General features: G+C 42.4%; 7 protein-coding genes across 7 annotated transcripts; 5 read left to right on the top strand and 2 right to left on the bottom strand. All coding sequences in view use genetic code 12, as the record gives it.

The window, feature by feature from the left end:
- Positions 1-578: 578 nt before the first annotated feature.
- Positions 579-3,762, bottom strand: PICST_67483 (myb-like transcription factor). Its single transcript, XM_001383982.1, has one exon. The coding sequence runs from the start codon at positions 2,753-2,755 to the stop codon at positions 782-784; it is 1,974 nt and encodes a 657-aa protein (XP_001384019.2). The 5' UTR covers positions 2,756-3,762; the 3' UTR covers positions 579-781.
- A 3,709-nt stretch (positions 3,763-7,471) lies between these two features.
- Positions 7,472-7,690, bottom strand: PICST_45461 (predicted protein; the record flags this gene model as incomplete). Its single annotated transcript, XM_001383981.1, has 1 exon — positions 7,472-7,690. One exon carries the CDS (start codon positions 7,688-7,690, stop codon positions 7,472-7,474), a length of 219 nt encoding a protein of 72 aa, XP_001384018.1.
- A 618-nt stretch (positions 7,691-8,308) lies between these two features.
- PICST_71938 (40S ribosomal protein S8) lies at positions 8,309-9,597 on the top strand. The gene is made up of 2 exons (XM_001384328.1): positions 8,309-8,342; positions 8,812-9,597. Exon 2 carries the CDS (start codon positions 8,818-8,820, stop codon positions 9,424-9,426), a length of 609 nt encoding a protein of 202 aa, XP_001384365.1. The 5' UTR covers positions 8,309-8,342; positions 8,812-8,817; the 3' UTR covers positions 9,427-9,597.
- Positions 9,598-10,612: 1,015 nt separating this feature from the next.
- On the top strand, positions 10,613-12,316 carry PICST_31254 (predicted protein; the record flags this gene model as incomplete). Its single annotated transcript, XM_001384327.1, has 1 exon — positions 10,613-12,316. The coding sequence occupies one exon, from the start codon at positions 10,613-10,615 to the stop codon at positions 12,314-12,316; it is 1,704 nt and encodes a 567-aa protein (XP_001384364.2).
- A 1,343-nt stretch (positions 12,317-13,659) lies between these two features.
- PICST_31253 (membrane protein) lies at positions 13,660-14,460 on the top strand (the record flags this gene model as incomplete). Its single annotated transcript, XM_001384326.1, has 1 exon — positions 13,660-14,460. One exon carries the CDS (start codon positions 13,660-13,662, stop codon positions 14,458-14,460), a length of 801 nt encoding a protein of 266 aa, XP_001384363.2.
- Positions 14,461-15,347: 887 nt separating this feature from the next.
- On the top strand, positions 15,348-16,142 carry PICST_35800 (predicted protein; the record flags this gene model as incomplete). Its single annotated transcript, XM_001384325.1, has 1 exon — positions 15,348-16,142. One exon carries the CDS (start codon positions 15,348-15,350, stop codon positions 16,140-16,142), a length of 795 nt encoding a protein of 264 aa, XP_001384362.1.
- A 1,661-nt stretch (positions 16,143-17,803) lies between these two features.
- PICST_35799 (FUN-related protein) lies at positions 17,804-18,622 on the top strand (the record flags this gene model as incomplete). Its single annotated transcript, XM_001384324.1, has 1 exon — positions 17,804-18,622. One exon carries the CDS (start codon positions 17,804-17,806, stop codon positions 18,620-18,622), a length of 819 nt encoding a protein of 272 aa, XP_001384361.2.
- Positions 18,623-18,650: the final 28 nt, after the last annotated feature.

Here is an 18,650-nt window from a genome sequence, read left to right as displayed (position 1 = left end):
GCCTGGGTTAATAATATTTAGACGAATATATGATATGATACCAGACGATGCTACCGATTCCGTTGAAATCTTTCTATACTCAACAGCAACTTACAATTTGATATTGGACTTAATGGATTGCAATTGACAATATCTGATGTTAAAGTTGTGTTGATTTAGGTTTCAAGTTCCTTCAATCCTGATACAAGATATCTTCTGTCTTCTGATATCTTTTTCTATTCCAAGATCAAAACTTCCTCGGATATCTCTTAAGTGAATCCTTATATTCCCAGGAAGGATACTTGATGACTCTAGTCTTTCTGAAAGCAATCAATCACGTATCGAGTGCCAATGAGCCCAATCGATGATGAACACCCCAAGAAAGAGGCTAGACTTCTGGAGTCAGATTGTAAATGGATATTTGCGGCGCTACCAGTGCGCCAGCGCGCGCAGCAAAATGGTTCAATTTATGAGGCTCTGAGCCAGATAGACCCAGTATATTTATAAGATATAATAAGAATGTAGATTTGTACTACTAGATATCCAATGAATTGAGCTTACGAATCTGCTTATGAATAGCAGTACCCTACAGTACAATTGTAGAACGATGCATGTATTCTTAAATATGTATTTCATTTTCTTGAAGTAATAGTCAAATTATTAGTTACAGAGTAAACTCCCGAGAATTGAAAAATAGATAACCAAGAATTGAAGAAACTGTTTTTGGAGGTCTATAAGGAAAACAAGTATTGTTACAGATGGAAGTACGAAAACAGTCCGAGAGAACGGATCCACCGCTCATTCAATCAATGAGGCTCAGAACCGAGATCTTGGTTTTCACCATGGTTGTCCTGGGATTTTGCAAGTGGTTATGGGAGTCGTCCATGTCTACATCGTCCAAGTCGTTCTTGTGCTTCAACTTCAACTCGACTTCTTCTTTGAGTGCTGGAATGGACCCACTGCTAGAAGAATGATCGTTCTTGAGACCGTTGTAATTGCTGGAAGGCAGGGTTGTGGCTGATGGCATTGTCAAGTTGGTAGAAGTGTTATTTAAAAGGGAGGTAGTTGATGAGATGGAGAAACGGGTAGAAGGAGTCAAAGAAGGAGAGTTGAACGACGAGTTCTGCGACATGTTACGTTTGTGGTTCACGTTTCCCTCCTTGTTCAAGGAAGATGCGGCTGCCTGTAGCTCCTTTAATGGATTTGGAAAGAAGTCTGGTGCTATCGAACTCGATCTTCTCAGAGAATGCGAGGTTGAGTTCAACGTCAGAAACTCAAAGTGTGAGATCGAGTTGTTTCTCGATACTTGAGTACTGAGAAGTAGTGGCGAGCCATAGTACGAGGGAGAAACGGTGCCAGCACCTCCGATAATTGAACCTGTAGCAGCAGATGCCGAACCAGGAGCCGAAGAAGTCGGAACTGCGAAATTATTATTATTATTATTATTGTTATTTGTGTTTCCGTTGGGATGGGCATAGTGGTAGTTTGCAGTGGAATGTCTTCTACTGATGGGGTCGTCCAAGAGTCTTCTCTTGTTAGATGAAGAAATTGGAGGAAGAGTGGTGGATGTAAGAGTTGAAGTGGATGCGTTCGTGGCTCCAGTAGCCGAGGTTACGTCAAAACTAGCAGATCTAAGTGAAGTCGCTTTTACAGGTGAAGTCATGGTATGAGGGACGGCTGCAGCCATAGACCCAGGAGGAGGTGTATGGGCTTTGAACAGCGCATCAGGCTTACCAAACATGGATGTGTTAAATGAAATCTGGGGAAGCTGAGGAATCTGGGGGAAAGTCGAAGGCTGCGAAGCTCCGATAGGAGGTGGTAATATTGTGGAGTTGTTACTGGTATTGTTGATGTTGGTGTTATGGTTATTGGTGATGGCGTAGGATGAAAGACTGTTCGGGTTTGCAGCAGATAAGTTGAGTGCAGATGAGTTTGCCGAGAGCGAAGGCTCGTTGAGTGATGAGCGCAGCGAATTTGACTGGTGGACCTGTGCCGAGCTGACAGACAACACTGCTTCAGGCAAGCTAGCAGAACTCTTGTTCTGGGTAAGCGTGGGAAGTCCTGAAGGACTGGAGAGCGACCCGTTTTGCGAGCGTGTGGAGTTGGTGGATGCAGAAGTGGATGCCGACATCGTCGAGATGCTAGTGCTACTATTGAGGCCATTGGCATTGACGTTACTACCGTTAGAGCTGCTCATCGAGTTGTTATTATTATTGCTGTTGCTGTTACCAGCCACATTCGGTTCGTGCACCAACGAGGCTCTTCTTCTACGGTTGGCTCCTCCGTTCCACCAATTCTTGATGGCGTTGTCGGAACGGCCATTTAAGTGACGAGAAATTTCGGCCCATTTCTTACCGTATTTTGCTACCAACAGCTCGATCAACTCGCCTTCTTCTACTGTAATTGGCAGACGGTTTAGCAGCGGCTTCAAGTTCTGGTGGTAGCGCTCGCGGCATTGCTTCGGCGTTCTCGTTCCAATGCTATTAGAGATGCGCACCCAATTGGTAGGACCAAAGATGTTGATGAGATCAAGAAGCTTCTTGTCTTCCATAGGAGACCATGGACCTCTTCTTGTGGGGGCTCCTGGGGTGGTTGGAACCGAGTTCGGGCCATTAGGCTGGATGGTGTGGTGGAGCGGTTGCGGCTGGTACTGTTGTACCGGAGCGTAGTAATAGGATGCAGAAGCGGCTGCCGATGCTGACGACGCTGTGGATGCTGGTGCTGAGGAAGCCGACGTAGCGTCGGGCCCGCCGGGGTTTGAGTTATGGTAATTCATGGTGAGCACCGGTGTGCGAATATATATCTGGGACTGAATGATGGGGGGCTCTTGTGGGGGCTCTGCAGATATCACTGAAGGATATCGCTGTAGGGGGTAATTTGGATTAGCTACTTGCTAAATGGTGGAATGGCAGATGCTTTTTAGTTAATTTTTGGGTCCAAAACAGGGATTAATTTTGTATGAGGAAAGGTAGCGTAAAACGGTATGCGAGCCAAATGGACTACTATATAAATGAGACTACCAAGTATGGATAAAGATCTGGAAGATCAAGGAAAAGTAAGATTTATCAATAAATGTCAAAAGGATCAAGAACAAACTCTCCTATAGTGTCAAGAACGGGGTATGGAAATTACGGATGTCTCGATAATATAAAGAGGGCTCCTTATATATTTTCCCTGCTAGACTTCTGGATAGGGTGACTTTAGTCTGCTTCGCTGGAAAATTTGACGTAGTGGAGAAATTTTCAAACCAGATGACTGAATATGCTAGTGGCTATCAATGAGATTGGTGGCAATGTGGGGACGAGAAAGAGTTGGTGCTAGAGCCTAGTCAAAGTAATGTCGTAAAGTGACTGGAGATCTACAAATTGTCACGGCTAGACCTTTGGTGGAGTCTAAAACTTGTCTGGGTGGGTCCCACTTTGTTGTGCTGGTGCCCCTTATATTTGGAAGGGTTTTCTGGGGCCTCCAATGTCGTCGTTTACTCCTTGACTTTTGAAGCCTAGGAAGGACGATTACTATATGGAGCAGATAATAATCTGATTCTGGACCAAGTCACTGACAGAAACGCTGGGTCAGTGATAGGCGGCCGTGGGGGTTGTCGTGTCGTGGGATGTCGCGGTACAATGTCGTGCGACGTCTAGTTAAGCTAGCCAGTGGATGTGGGCCTCTTGGGTGTGGGTTGCGGTTTTGGGGCGTCGAGGGGAATGTCGTACCTCGAGAGATGTCGTGCTTTAGATGCGTCGGGCCGGACAGCTCGTTGCTTGCTCTTATAACTTATTGGTGCCAGAAAGACTTGCCAAACTTCAACTCTTTTTTAGAAAAAACGTTTCTACCGGAAATCGCTGCATTTATAAAACTAGTCTACTGTTTAATCCGATTAATGAATGTCGGTTGTTTAGCTTGCACATTTTCCGTCTGTCTTGGTGTATGTCTGAAAATATTTTTCTGCTGCCTGGCCTGACAGAAAATTTCCTTCAACAAAATATTTCCGGAATTTCTTTTTCACTATTTTTTTATTAAGTCACTGTTTTTTTGGCTCTATCCTTCTGTTTTCACACCCAATTGTCCGCATGCCATGGCCGTTAGTTCACCAACTCTTACGATTTTAATATTCACCCCTGGGTGAAAACCTCCCTGTAATTATGTAAATCGTCGGATCTGTGTCAAAGTCACGGCAAAAATAGAGCCTGATCCTACAGACAGAGACTTCACCACTTGCCATAACCCGCCCCAAGAAGCTCGACACTTTGCAAATATCGAATCTCGACTTGCGTGAAACAATTCGATCGAGGAACGGTTTGCACCGACACAAAATACTCATGCTTCATGCGACAATTCTGCGACAAATAGGATGTCTGAGTCCCTTTCCGTCGGTAGTGCTTAGCTTCTGCGTTATGCCCGCGACAATTTTTCCATTGTCCAGGCTCCTGTGGTTGCTGGCGACGCTTCCCGTCGTCGGTGAATAACTACCATATATTAAGCTGCTGTAGTCTGAGCTGCAGCAGTTGATGTGGAAAATAAAAAATACTGAGGCGAGTTTCTCTGTCTCCCTACCAGGGGCCAGAATGTAGTTGTTTTACTTCTATAATTACACTACTCTACAAATGAGCCTCTTGGTTACTGTGGTACTCTCCTCCATTGTGCTCCCGTTGGCTTGTGGCCTACAAGAGGTCGAGAGCACTTCGTAATTAATTCAAAGGTGTTCTCTCGATCATAATATTATGTGTAAAAGAAACCATAAAGTCGTTGCCAACAAATTAAAGTTGTCGCTACTACTTGTTCCCAAAGGAGCTTTTGTTTCCCCAAATTTTCTTATGTAATATTACTCTATAGGTGTTCTCGGTATGTACAAAGCTCATTCAGAAATCACCATATTATTTACCAGGCAGTTTTCACTATTGTTAGCCTTACCAGCCATACCAAAACCATCTTATATGGTGACTTTCCACTTATCCACGGAGTCATTTCCACGGAGACGGAGACCTCATAGAATAAGCTCATAACTGGTGATCGAGAAACGCTATCACGGCCATACTCTACTCTTGCATTTCTTGTTCAAGCCCGGGATGTTTCTAGCATGTGTGTCTAGTGCCTAGGTGGTACAAAAAAATAATCTAAATTGTTTTAATAATGAGGACGTTAAATCGACCAATCTTTGTACTTTTCCATGGAAAAGATGCCAGGAAGGTCCATTATCTAGACATGTGTAGCCGGTCGGTTGGTCTTTTTCACAATACGCCATCGAGGGCGTGCCATGTTCTTCTGGCAAGCTGGGGATTTGTAAATCCCCCTGACTTCAACATCTACCAAGCAGCTTTGGGTAAGTTCTTAAAATTATTTTCTCTTCTCAAATGCTTGTAATATTTTCGAATAGAATTTATTCTTGCAGCGTTTCAAAAGAAAAGTCTTTAATTTGCCGAATGGTTTTAGCAACAAAATTCCAACACATCGTGGGTGGAAGGTCCAATAGGTTCTTGTCCTCCGTTTTGCTTAAATCGGAATTCTCGGTAAGACAGTCGACTTTGCCGAATAGGTCCAACAATTTCATTTTCCCACACTAACGCTGCCCATATTTGTATAATGTAGAGGGGGAAGTTATGGCCTCGAAGAACAATCTCCTCCCGTGAGACATTTCTTAATATATTATGCCGCATTTATCAGGCTAGTTAATAGAACACAAACAGCCCTCACCCCCTAAAATAGTACAATAAGTAGTTGTACAAAGAGTAAACGCGGTGCGTCTAACTTCCCGTTCCGGAGGTTTCCAGGCTTCGGGATAGTTTTCTTGCTGCACTAGGGTATCGGATTTGACATCGAGACTCCCCATGGAACATAAATGCGCCCAGGATATGTGTAGAGATAAACTATAAGGTTTCGGTGCCCCCAACTGAAGCTAAAGAAATAGCGCCGCGAAGGATCTCCTCCACGCCAACGTTATTTTCTGCCGTTTGTTAATTGTGAAATCGCCAAATCGACCGAATCTCATCAACAAACCGTTGGGACGTTGGTCTACAAAATTTGTGTGAATGTGGGTGTGCGGTAATTACAGTTATATTACTCGCGCAGCTACAGATACTACTTACTAAAACAGCTTGCCGGGAGGGCAGGCCTTCATGGAACCTTCGAACTGGCTAGCTCCATGAAGCGACGTGGGGGAAGGACCACCCAACAATATAACGTTGCTGATACCTGACCAGCGAACGTTGCAATCTCGCCTCAAGGCGTCCAGACGTCGAGATATCTCTGTACCTTCCTGCAGCATGGTTCATTGTTCGAACCACAGTCTCCGCCTTGAGACATTCTATGACGAAACTGGAAATACCATCTGGAATTCTGTCGATTAGCTAGTCATAGAACATCTTGGGCATGCGCCACCGAAGAAAGACCATCTCAACGGAAATATCTAAACTAGAAAATAGAAGGAAAAAGCTGCATGTTACACTAAAAAGAAATTTGCAAATCCATAAGCCTTAGAGCGTCACGTGCATAATGTCGCAGTTTTCTATGGTACGCAAGCTAATTTTTAGACGGATAAATCGTGTATTTTTCCGCGCTTTGCGCACCATTGTACTTGGGCTCACAACATTTTTGTTTTCTTTTTCAGTTATCATTAACGTTTATTATTTTTCGAGAGCGTATGTTATCTCTAACATGGCCGACCGAATGGGTCAAGAAATGTCTGTCTGAAATCGAAACCGTTATACTTCATATACCTTGTCTCTTTCGAACGACAATAGCCAGCTGAATCACCTCGTAAATCCCTGTTCTTACCGGCACAGAATTGTAGTCGAGATAGTAAAATAGTACTTTTATCCGACTAGTCCATGTAGACAAAAGTACGAACAATGGGCAATGCACTGACCATGCACTGGGTATTCTTCCAGTTTACTTTTCCGATTCGCGCATCATCATCAACTGATACCCAGAGGAAATGTGTTTGGATGAAATCGTCACTGCTTGGTAGCTCGCAGGATGACAAATGCGATGAGGTGGTGACAAGACAGCCGTTGCAAGTTTATAGAACCACATTCACGGTCGAACCGTCGTCAATCGTCTGATTCTACAGTTGACTAGCGTTGATGTTTCATAAATGCATTAGAATAAATATTTAACTATGTAGCAAGCGGAAACCATAGCCAATTGGGGCCATTGGTGCGTCTGATCTCTGAAAACGTCTGCACTCACCCGTCCTGATTGTGAATCGGGTTTTTGAGTCATCTGGATGATCTCTGTCTTGCCAGAATAAGCGAGGGCTCCATGCTCGCATTAGTAGGCAAATTCCGCATGCGAACGCTTGCGCCGTCTGGATAACAGGCTGCAAGTGTCTTATCTTGAACTTCGTGAACTGCGGGTATGTTGTAACAGCAGAGAACGTGGCTCCATCTTGAATTGAGCGATACTCGTCTGGGACGTCGTCTTCGTAGATATGTGCATAGCTGTTTCAGATATGGGATGTTTTATCGTACATTCCGGACTAGTTCTGTTTCTGCCTCTACTTCAACTCCTCCTCGTACTCGTCCAAGTCCTCGGGCTCGTAGATCACCTTGACCATAAGCGAACAACTGGGACAAACTGCTATGTCTTCCCCATCTTTTAAATCATCGAAACTGATTGCGAAACGGTCCCCACATGGACATGGGTACTGGAACAACTGGGTTATGGGATCAAATGTGAAGTCCTCGATCTCTATCTCGTCGTATATGGTTTCCATACTGAATCTGTGCTTTTTGTAGTGAAGTTCTAGGGTTTACGTAGGATTTAATGCTCTTAATGTAGTGTGCTAGTATTGCGGAGTGAAAAATTCCAGAAAATGTTTCTGGATTAGATGAATGGCCAGAGAAAGGGGACACGTCTCTAAGGTGTCGTTGAATATGGTACAACTAATAATACAGCTGGCAAGGAGAACTAAAATGTATAAGTAGGAGCTAGAAAACACTCACGTAGTTAAGAATCAATTTCTATGGGCCCTTAGTCATCGTGATATTTTTGGTACAAAAGAAATTCTGACGGGCTTATCAGGTGATGAGGGCTGGAGCCCTTAAGTTAGTCATTAGCACGTGATATAAAACAACCCTTAGTCGCACACCAGTGGATTCAGACTACTGCTGTGAGAGGAGCAGATGCTCTGTATGCCGTACCATACCTTTCTCTATATCCAGGGAACCTCTCTTACGCGCACTCCCATAGTTAAGAGCATGGTGTCTGTATGCCGTCCCATAGTTAACAGCTCTTGCGCTCGCACTCTTCCTAGTAGGACACAGTGAAAAAATTTCATGGAGCTCCTTCCAGTTGGTAGTAAAAAAAATTTTAAACAGTTCCTTATTCACTTCTTATACTTTTGTTCATCAGTGATATTCTAAAGTGTATGTGTTAACCATAGCAAATAAACAGCAGGTAGTCGAGACACATGTAGCTGCTGCAAATACGAAAGCCAAACCTAAGGGAATTCCCATACAAGTCGATACCATTGTCGTCGTTGCAGAATCGAAATTCATTAAATGAACATACACGTATTCCAGTTTAAGACATCCATCCAAAGTCCAATCAAATGCAAACCATTAGTGTAGAACAAGCTGAGAGCAGCTATGATACTGTTCAAGTTTGAAGAGTTTTGACTGGCTGAATCGAGAGATATTCTGGATCACCACAGCCATAAGAATTTTCACCCAAATCATCGAATTGACTAAATTTTCCAATACTTGACAAATGATATACAAGTACCTTAAACAAAATCAAATCAAATTAGTGTTAGGGATTTAAATACGTCCACCTTGTTTTGGCTTTCATATTGTTTTTATGTTTTTCAAATGTTCACTTACTAACATCGTATAGGTAAAAATGGGTATTTCTAGAGATTCACGTCACAAGAGATCTGCTACTGGTGCCAAGAGAGCCCAGTTCAGAAAGAAGAGAAAGTTCGAATTAGGTAGACAATCTGCCAACACCAAGATTGGTGCTAAGAGAATTCACTCCGTCAGAACTAGAGGTGGTAACCAAAAGTTCAGAGCTTTGAGAGTTGAAACCGGTAACTTCTCCTGGGGTTCTGAAGGTGTTTCCAGAAAGACCAGAATTGCCACTGTCGTCTACCACCCATCTAACAACGAATTGGTCAGAACCAACACCTTGACTAAGGCTGCTATTGTCCAAATCGATGCCACTCCATTCAGACAATGGTACGAAAACCACTACGGTTCTACCTTAGGTAAGAAGAAGAACCAACCTGCTGCTACCGAAGAAGAAGTCAAGAGATCTAGAAAGGTCGAAAGAAAGTTGGCTTCCAGAGCCGGTCAAGCTGCTATTGAATCTGCTGTTGACGCCCAATTCGGTTCCGGTAAGTTGTACGCTGCCATCTCTTCCAGACCAGGTCAATCTGGTAGATGTGATGGTTACATCTTGGAAGGTGAAGAATTGGCCTTCTACTTGAGAAGATTGACTGCTAAGAAGTAAACAGCTTAGATATAAACCTTCCTTCATATACATGTACCATCAATAAAAAGAATCATCCGCTCCATTTCTCTATGTCTAAATATTAATATAACATTTTTACATTATTTAAATAGAAAGGGGTGGATGAAGGGTTAGTATTCTTAGTTACTTCAATAATATAACGTGTAAATTAATGGAATGTAGGCAATTAAATAATAGGAGTATAGAGCATACTTCTCCGTTAGAACTCTCTTTATTGGATAATGGGGTTTTTTGGTTTTAGTTTCAACTAAGGAAATCGAAGAATGTGATATTCTTCACAAAGAAGTTCTTAACTTGCTAGACTCCATACATATTAGCCAATTACTCTAATTCTACAGTCTACAGTCTACAGTATGATTCATCTGATTTCATTTATTGATCCTATCCAAACCTGTTATTGTTAGTATATCACCCTATTGCAAAACTATCTCTCGTTAAAGGTATGAATCAGTATTGAGACTGCGTTTATCGTTCAAGAAGAATCAGTACAGGTCTGTGTAACATTTTATTCATCATTATACCTTCAAATGGATCATACTAAACTACTTTAAGTAATTCAAGGAAACCAATGAGAGTTCCGAATCAGAACTAGTGCCCTTCGGTTGTGTTAGATCATTCATACCATTTGGATACGAGCACCTGCTATATCTACGCTTCCAGAGCGCGACAATGTTGGAACTGAAGAGAAAAAGAGATACCTAAAGTTTATTGAAAACTGAAAAATTTTCTATACTGAGGAAACAGAGAACTGGTCGCAGTGAAAGTTCCGGGTAACATTTATCAGAAGAATATCAGCTCAGGGCTAGCAGAACAAGGGCCATTATCCACGGTGCTTTCCTAAAGTAAGTGAAAAATAGTAATGTAAGTAAGCTCATATACTTAGAACCTAAGTCAAGTATGGTATCTACGTCAGTATTCTTGTAGCCATCTTTTTCCCTAGCCATTTCTGAAAAATTCTGTTTGCTCGTCTCATCATGCCTGCCCTCGGCATCAGCTCGATTCAGAAGATTTTGTCTGTTTGTGATCACGTGCTCTGTCCGGATATCTTCTAGAAAGTAAACTTCTGAATATCAAATATAAATCAAATAACGAATTCAAAACATCTTCTCCAGAACCATAATTAATTATTACACGCTGCTCAAAACTACACAGTGTTTGCAGTAGCATGACAGGACCTAACGCCTCGTTCAATGACACAGTCTTTGAGGATGCCGTGGACTACTCATTTTCGTACACTTCTAAGTACCCTACCGGAAGTCAGGTTGGTATCAACGACATCACAATCTACGATACTCCGTTGAGAAAGCTTCCTAATAACTCGATATCAAACTCACAGTTTACGCATAGCATTCTGCAAGGAGCTTTGTACCGCGATTTGGGTGGTGTGGGGCATGAATCGTCTTCTACTGTTCCATATCAGTCTGCGAAGGGAAGTGAAAGCAGTTCTATTTCCAGGTTTCCAATCAATTTCAGACGATACGATGATGTAAATATCAGCAACGATATTTCTTATGATGTGGATAGTCTTTCTGGAAGTTCTGGTAACTTGCCGGTGAATTCTTCCAACTATGCAGTAGATTCGACCCTGCTCAGAGATGCTTCTTTCAGGATTCATCAAACCAAGCTCATGCTTTCTAAAGAAAAAGAGGTTCAATCGGAGGTAAAAAGTTTGGGAAACAATGGCAGTCCACTCTACTACAGACCTTCAACGTCAAACATAAAAGATAACCAATATGGGATACGAAGCTTTCTCCCTCCGAACGTAATTCTAGGCAGCACAGACAAGACAGAGCAATCGGCCAAGAACCGAAACAAAGTGCCACTTTTTGTAAATAGACCACCACCTAATGGCACAAATTTGCAGGGACAAAATTCGGTTGATGTCAGACAGGTTTACAAGCAAATCAAGACTCAGTACGAGGATGACGAATTGGATGACAATTCTCTGGATCCAGCGGTCTTGAATCCCCAGGGAGAATGGATGAATCCGTTCATGAGACAAGCTCTTTCCAGGCAGATTAACAAGGAGGACGAGATCAAGAAGTGTTTGAAGAATGTCATATATCTCATTTCGTTTGCCTTGCTCAAGTCGCTGGTGAACAAACTTCTTGTGTTGTACGAATTGAAAAAAAGATCTTCGATAACTTATCAATTACAGCTTCAATACCAGAAACATACGCCTCTGGACGTCTTGGATATCATGGACAACTTGTACGTGGTAATATTTGGCCGTCTTATAATAGGTTTGTTTGTACTTAACATCATAGTATCGTTGATGAGAATTGTTCAGGGTCTGGACCCGTGTAAGGATTTGCCGTTAAGCGACAAACAGAGAGAGCTTATAGGTGTGGAAAGAGAAAAGAACAACTTGCAGGATACAAGACTGCAACTACTTGGAGGTGTAGATGACCCTGAAGACAGAAAAGACGAGGATGCTGAGCTCATACTTAAGCAAAGAAAATATCAACTAAACAATAACACCGATCAGATCCAGAAAATGCCAAAGTACAACAAATTGAGTGGCTACACGTCCTACAATCTTAATCTGAACATTGATTCTAATGCTGTTGCTACTGTTACGAGTTCTCAGTCGTTGTATCTGGTTAGAAATGCAGCTTCGGCTGCTGTTGGTACTGGTCGTTATGTTAGTAATACTTCTAATGCTGGTTACATAAGTGGTACTGGAAATAGCCTTGGGCTTGTAGGAAGTCAACCTTCCAGCTCCCAGTTTTTGACCAACAACAAGGTTCCTTCGAGCCGGTTGTCCATGTCGCTCAATCGAGCCAGCAAGTTGGACGAAGAAAAGATGAAAGAGGAAGCATACAAGTTTCACAGGAACTTTGATATAGATTTCAATTACGACACCTAATGTGTTATAGAGATTTCAGTTATAGCATTTAATACATTATAGAACTTCTGTTTCATTGTAGATATCCACAGTGGCTCGTTGGTCGGACCGATAGCAGCCATACTGATGTAAATTTCAAACAACAACTAGTAGAGTTTCAGGTCAAATTAGATTTAAGGTTCACGTTTATGTTGAATTAACGGAAATATACCAGTTCTGGAACTTCGACGCGAAATTGTGATCGGGTCGGCATCGGTTTGCTTTGCTAGTAGTGTTTTTGATGGTTTTTGGCACTTTATGGCGATAACCTACATCACAGGAGCCGACACCATTTGGCCGAGACTCCACAGTTTTGGTACCGCTTCAGGATCAAAACCATGTTTAAGTTTAAGGTTGTTTTAAACTAGAGGTCTTGAGGAGAGAAACTACATTTTCTGGTTTCCAAGAACAAGTTTAGGTGGTTTTCGTCACAGCCGGAACGAATTTCATCATTATTAATAAATGACAAATACCACTGTGGGCCACAACCGACAACATTTCTCCTTTGTCTATTATGGCTCTCTTTTCTACTACACTAGAACTGCTACCAGGCCACAAATTCGAGTACAGGTTTTTTTTTCAACTACATACTGGTGTTTGGTGTAGGTAGTGGCTGCCAAACGCCTAATGAGGATCAAAAGAGGAGGAGCATCTCCTTAGGTGTTAAGAAACGGTGCTGGTATAGAAGACTTCACTGAAAAATTAAAAGAGTTGAAACTACCCCACAATCTCTTGGAGTGTGCACACAGCTCGGCATAAGCATCGAAAACTGCATGGGACTTAAGACTCATAACGGGATGGGACAGTTACGTCTACATTAACAGGCGGTCTGATAAAGGAAAGTGGGAAAGAAACATTGCTTCGGTGTTGAGAAAATGTGAAAAGTCCGACGGAGTTCAAACCTTTATTTTTGGCCTTTTTTTTAGGCTACTGGCTTCGTGCGTCTGACGAACGACGATTGCAAAAAAACGAAATTGCAAAAACCAAACCTCCGTCACAGTGTAATAATTGATGCAAATGGTGGTTACAATCTAAGAAAAGTGTGAAAAATCTGGACTATCGGAAGTTGCGTTGTCGTTTCCATTGTGTGGTTGCGCTCCGGTTCGGGAGACTTGAACTGTCAAAAATTGCTCTGAAACAGTGGCTTCTCTAAAATTAACTACCGTTAGCTTCATTCAGCACTGTGGACCATGAACAACTACTGGTACTAAATGCTTTTTCGGGCCGGTTCTAGAAGCTTGTGCTAATGTTTTGGATGAAGCTTATATAGAAACTTCATTGTCGTATACGAACAATCGTGGCATTGTCCTCCAACTGAAACAAATATGTCTTCGTTGGAGTCTTCGCAATCGAATAAACAGATCAACACCTCCAACGACTCTTTACCTCATACACTGGTTACGTACGCTGGAGCCGGAAATGAGTATGTAATTATTGAAGGGAGGAAGTATTTGAGACATGAATTGATGTCTGCCTTTGGCGGAACGTTCAACCCAGGTTTAGCGCCCTATCCAAAGCATCAATTCGGTAATGCCTCTGCTCTTGCCATGTCTTCTTTCGCAGTTACCGTCTTCGTCTTGGGACTATTTTACTCAGGAGCCATGGGAATCACAATTCCCAATGTTGCCGTTTCGGTGTGTCTCTTTTACGGAGGAGTGGGCATGTTCGTCTCTGGTATATGGGAATTGGTTATTGGTAATACGTTTGCTGGTACTGTTTTCGCTGGTTACAGTACATTTGCATTCTCGTTTGCAACCATTTTTATTGATTCGTTTGGAATACAAAAGGCATATGCTGAACATCCAGAACAATTTGGTAACGCAGTAGGATTATATCTTGTCGGCTGGTCCGTCTACACCTTTATTAACATTACCCATTGTTTCAAAGCTACTGTCAGCTTTGTAGTCTTATTTCTTACACTCGACTTGGCGTTCATTTTTTTAGCTGCTGGATTCATGACTGGTAGACCAAATCTTCTCAAGGCCGGTGGAATTTTCGCAACCATTTCATCTATTTCAGGTTTCTGGAACTTTTATGCGGGCATTGCAAACCCAACCAACAGCTACTTCCGGCTTCCTGTGTTTCCTATTCCAGCTTACCAGAGTAAGAAGAAAGAGGCTCAATAGAGAATCGGTATTGGGTTGTTGGGAGTTGCGGAGGTCTATGGGGGATCCTCTAATACTACACAGCTTCCCTGTCTACTTAGTTTTCTAACTACCACTTTCTTTATTTTTAACCTATTTATTTTTTCCAATTTATGTATCTATGGGGCTATTTGGACATCGAGATCAGGCTTTCTGGTATTCAATTTCTGTCTAGTGTTATTCTTAATTATTTAGTTGTTTTGTGAATTAATTCTGTCATTACTTAAAACGGTTTCTCCACCAAGAGGTTCCACAGCCTGCATGGGACTTAAGGGATGCAGCTGGTAGAACATCACCTTAGGCAGTAGCATAGGCAAGAAAACAGCATGGAAACCTGGTGACATCACGGCGAGTGGACGAATACGAAGTCTGGTTTCAGTACAATTTCATCTTCATTATTGTGAAGCTCTTTGAAACCAGAAAATTCGCGTATATTTGCCAGCTATCAAAATCGTATTCAAAACCCCCGTAGAACAGCCTGTAATTCTCCTTGAAGAATTAAACACTCCGGTGATAAAACATGCCATTCCAGAAAACGTGATACTTTTTGTCACCTATTGTTCTCATCCATTTGTCCACCGTATTTTTACTATAAGCGCATTGCAAATGGCGTCACCGGTTTTTAGTTCTTTTGGGCCTCCTGGTTCCAGCATTTTTTAACTGCGAAAAGCTTCACGTCTTGGGAAGTAAACCCCTTTGGGGACTACCCCATACATTTGCCGGCCCCAGTTTTCGGTTCTGGGTTTATATACGGAGATGATTCTCTTAATTTTGTCTATTCAAACTTTCTTGACTTGTTGAAATTGTGAATTGTGATTTGCTCTTCTGTTGACAGTAGTCGAACTAATCAGTGAAAACTTGCTACTAAAATGTCATCCATCGAGTCAAATGCTTCCAACAATAAAGCTGAAAGTTTGTCCAACGACGACTCAGTGCCCTATAAAACTGTCACCTACTCCGGAGAAGGCAATGAATATGTTATCATCGACGGTAAGAAATACTTGAGACATGAATTGATGACTGCCTTCGGTGGTACCTTCAATCCTGGTTTGGCACCCTACCCTAAGCATCAATTCGGTAATGCTGCTGCCCTTGGTTTGGCCTCTTTCGCAGTTACCACTATGGTTCTCGGTTTGTTCTACTCGGGGGCTATGGGCATCAGTACTCCTAATGTCGTTGTTAGTATGTGTGTTTTCTACGGTGGTGCTGTTGAACTCCTTGCCGGAGTTTGGGAGATGGCCATTGGTAACACTTTTGCCGGCACTGTATTCGTTTCTTTTGGAGCCTTTTGGATTTCTTTCGGTGTAATATTCATTGAAGCCTTTGGCATTGCATCAGCCTATGCTGATGACCCAGCCCAATTTGGCAATGCTGTAGGTATTTATCTTATTGGCTGGGCGTTTTTCACCTTCATGATGTTGACTCTTGTGTTGAAGGCTACTTGGCCATTCATTGCCTTATTTGTCACTTTGGATACTGCCTTTATCTTGTTAGCTGCCGGTAACATGACAGGAAACGCCCATGTCGTCAAAGCAGGCGGAATTTTTGCATGTATCACTGCTTCGTGTGGATTCTGGATTATGTATGCGGGTGTTTCTGTTCCTACCAACAGCTACCTCCATCTTCCAGTGATGCAGGTGCCTATCATTGGCTCCAAGAGATAGATGAATAACGAATAACTTTGCATTTTTGCTGGAAAGGGGATGCTTTCGTCATAATTGAGAGGAAGGGGACATTAAAAACTAGGGGTCTGGTACTTTCATGTTTATTGATTTTGTCTAGTATTTATTGAACTCATGATTTAATTCTTACTATTTTTTTATTGTTTTCCATACATTACTATTACAACTACATTACTATTACAACTATAATCTATTGCTATTACTATCTGCCCGTAGAGAAGATACGTGAATTAAGAATGGAAGTAGACGGTGTTAGTCCAAAAGGGGAAACACTCCATTTCGCTTGCAAATCCGAAACTAAAAGTTCTTGGAAAACCCCCTCGTCTGCTACACTGACTCCAGAGAATGGACCGTGGTAACGGAAATCACTCGAGAATTAATACTACGTGATCACTCCCAAACTGGCAGGCAAAGCCCTTTTAAATCAGACAGGCCACTTTAGATAGTCGTGTGGGGTAGCAACCAGTTTTCAAAAAGAGGGACATCTTCTATTCGCAGTTCAATTTTGGTAGCTGCAGCCAGAACTTCTGCAGCGGGAGCTGTCTCTGCAGCCTTAATCTTGTGGGGTATATCCGAAGGTATTCGAGATCTTTTCAGTGACTACAGCAAGATTAACCTAAATTAAAATTGGCCACACACAGCCAAACTCGTTCCATACATTTATAATAGTTAATATCTGCGATTTAACGTTCCTGCTGTGCATTAAACATACAGAAAGACTCTGTTGGCTTCAGTGAATTCTGCTGGTTTTTCGAAACCGCTCCTGGTTAGAGTACCATTCGCACTCTTTGCGGCCGCCCTAAAAATACCTTCAACTTTGACAACTGGAGGGGTATGGGAATATCCGATAGCCTGAGAGGACAAGAACTCTAGCCTCTTTTCAAGATTTTCAAAAAATATATTATCGACTTTGTATATAAAGGGGCTTTGCTCGGGGATACCCCCACTCTTACTCTATTGGGTATTCTTCCGATCATTTGATACGAGAGCAACGGAAAGGACTCCGAGAACTAATATTCGCCTCACAAAAGTTGGCGGCATAAAGGCTTTGGAAGCAACTTGGCGAATGCCAGGATTACCATAGGGTGCCTCTCTGGTTCTGTTTTTATAGCTTCGACTTAGGCAAATTTTGGGGGCCAGGAGGTGAAATAAAGTGGTATTTGAGGACTCTTCTCCACCGTCAAAATCGAAACCAATTGCGCAACTCTAGATTTCTGAATCTGTTTTACGTATTTCTCGTATTTGAGATTCCACTGGGCCCCGTTGGCATCACGTCCTCCCAACAATAGAGATTAAAGGTCAAAAGGAACCACAAGGTCTTTTTTACATAGAATAACCCCCCTCTATCTTTTCTGGCGGCAGATATTTTCTTGGTTGCTGCATTATTATTACTGCGATTTTGATAATTTTTCACTCCCCACAATTCAAATCCGATAGAATTTTGCATCAAAAAAATAGATAGTTGGTTGAGCAACAATGTAACGAACACACCAAGTACAATGTCCAGGGTATATATAGCATGCGTTCTAATCACATCTGGAGATACTACTCATGAATTTCGAACTGACAGCTTCCATTTGCACCCTAATATTTGTACCCTATTTTTTGCATCTGCTGCATAATTATATTGCAAATAATCGGCTATGTCTTCTATTAACAGCTCTGAATCGCTTGCTGCTTCGGGAGGAAAGCCTTCTGTTTCCCACGAGTCCTTGCCCTATAAAACTGTCACCTACTCCGGAGAAGGCAATGAGTATGTAATTATTGACAACAAAAAATACTTGAGGCACGAGTTGATGGCTGCCTTCGGTGGTACCTTCAATCCTGGTTTGGCACCCTTTCCTAAGCATCAGTTTGGTAACGCTTCTGCCCTAGGTATAGCAGCATTCGCCTTACCGCTTTTAGTGTTGGGCTTGTATAATTTGCAAGCCAAAGACATTACAATTCCAAATATGATTGTTGGTTTATGTTTCTTCTACGGTGGTCTTTGTCAATTCTTATCTGGACTCTGGGAAATGGTCATGGGAAACACCTTTGCTGCCACTTCCTTCATGTCATATGCCTGTTTCTGGCTCTCTTACGGTGCCTTGTTGACACCAAGCTTTGGTATTTTAGAAGCATATGCTGCTGATCCAGCTCAAGCATACCAAGCCATCGGTCTTTACCTCATTGGCTGGACGATTCTCACAGCAATGTTTCTTAGTTTGACTTTGAAATCTACTGTGTCCTTCGTTGGTTTGTTCTTGACTTTGTTGCTCGATTTCGCCCTTAGTGCTGCTGCTTACATGACCGGCAACATGACGTATCTCAAAGTTGGGGGTGGTTTCGGTGTCGTCTGTAGTATCTTTGGCTGGTACTTGCTTTACCAAGGTGTGGCTGTGAAGCTGAATGCATACTTCACAGCTCCTGCTCTCTTACTTCCAGTGTACGGTGGACGCTTTGAAGGAGGAAGTGGTCACTAAAATTCAGGTCCTACATCTATTTATTCAC

The sequence above is a fragment of the Scheffersomyces stipitis genome, chromosome 4, assembly GCF_000209165.1.
Source record: "Scheffersomyces stipitis CBS 6054 chromosome 4, complete sequence".
NCBI classification, from domain to species: domain Eukaryota; kingdom Fungi; phylum Ascomycota; class Pichiomycetes; order Serinales; family Debaryomycetaceae; genus Scheffersomyces; species Scheffersomyces stipitis.
The sequence above is the reverse complement of the archived record's forward strand: the minus strand, read 5'-3'. Positions and strand labels throughout refer to the sequence as shown.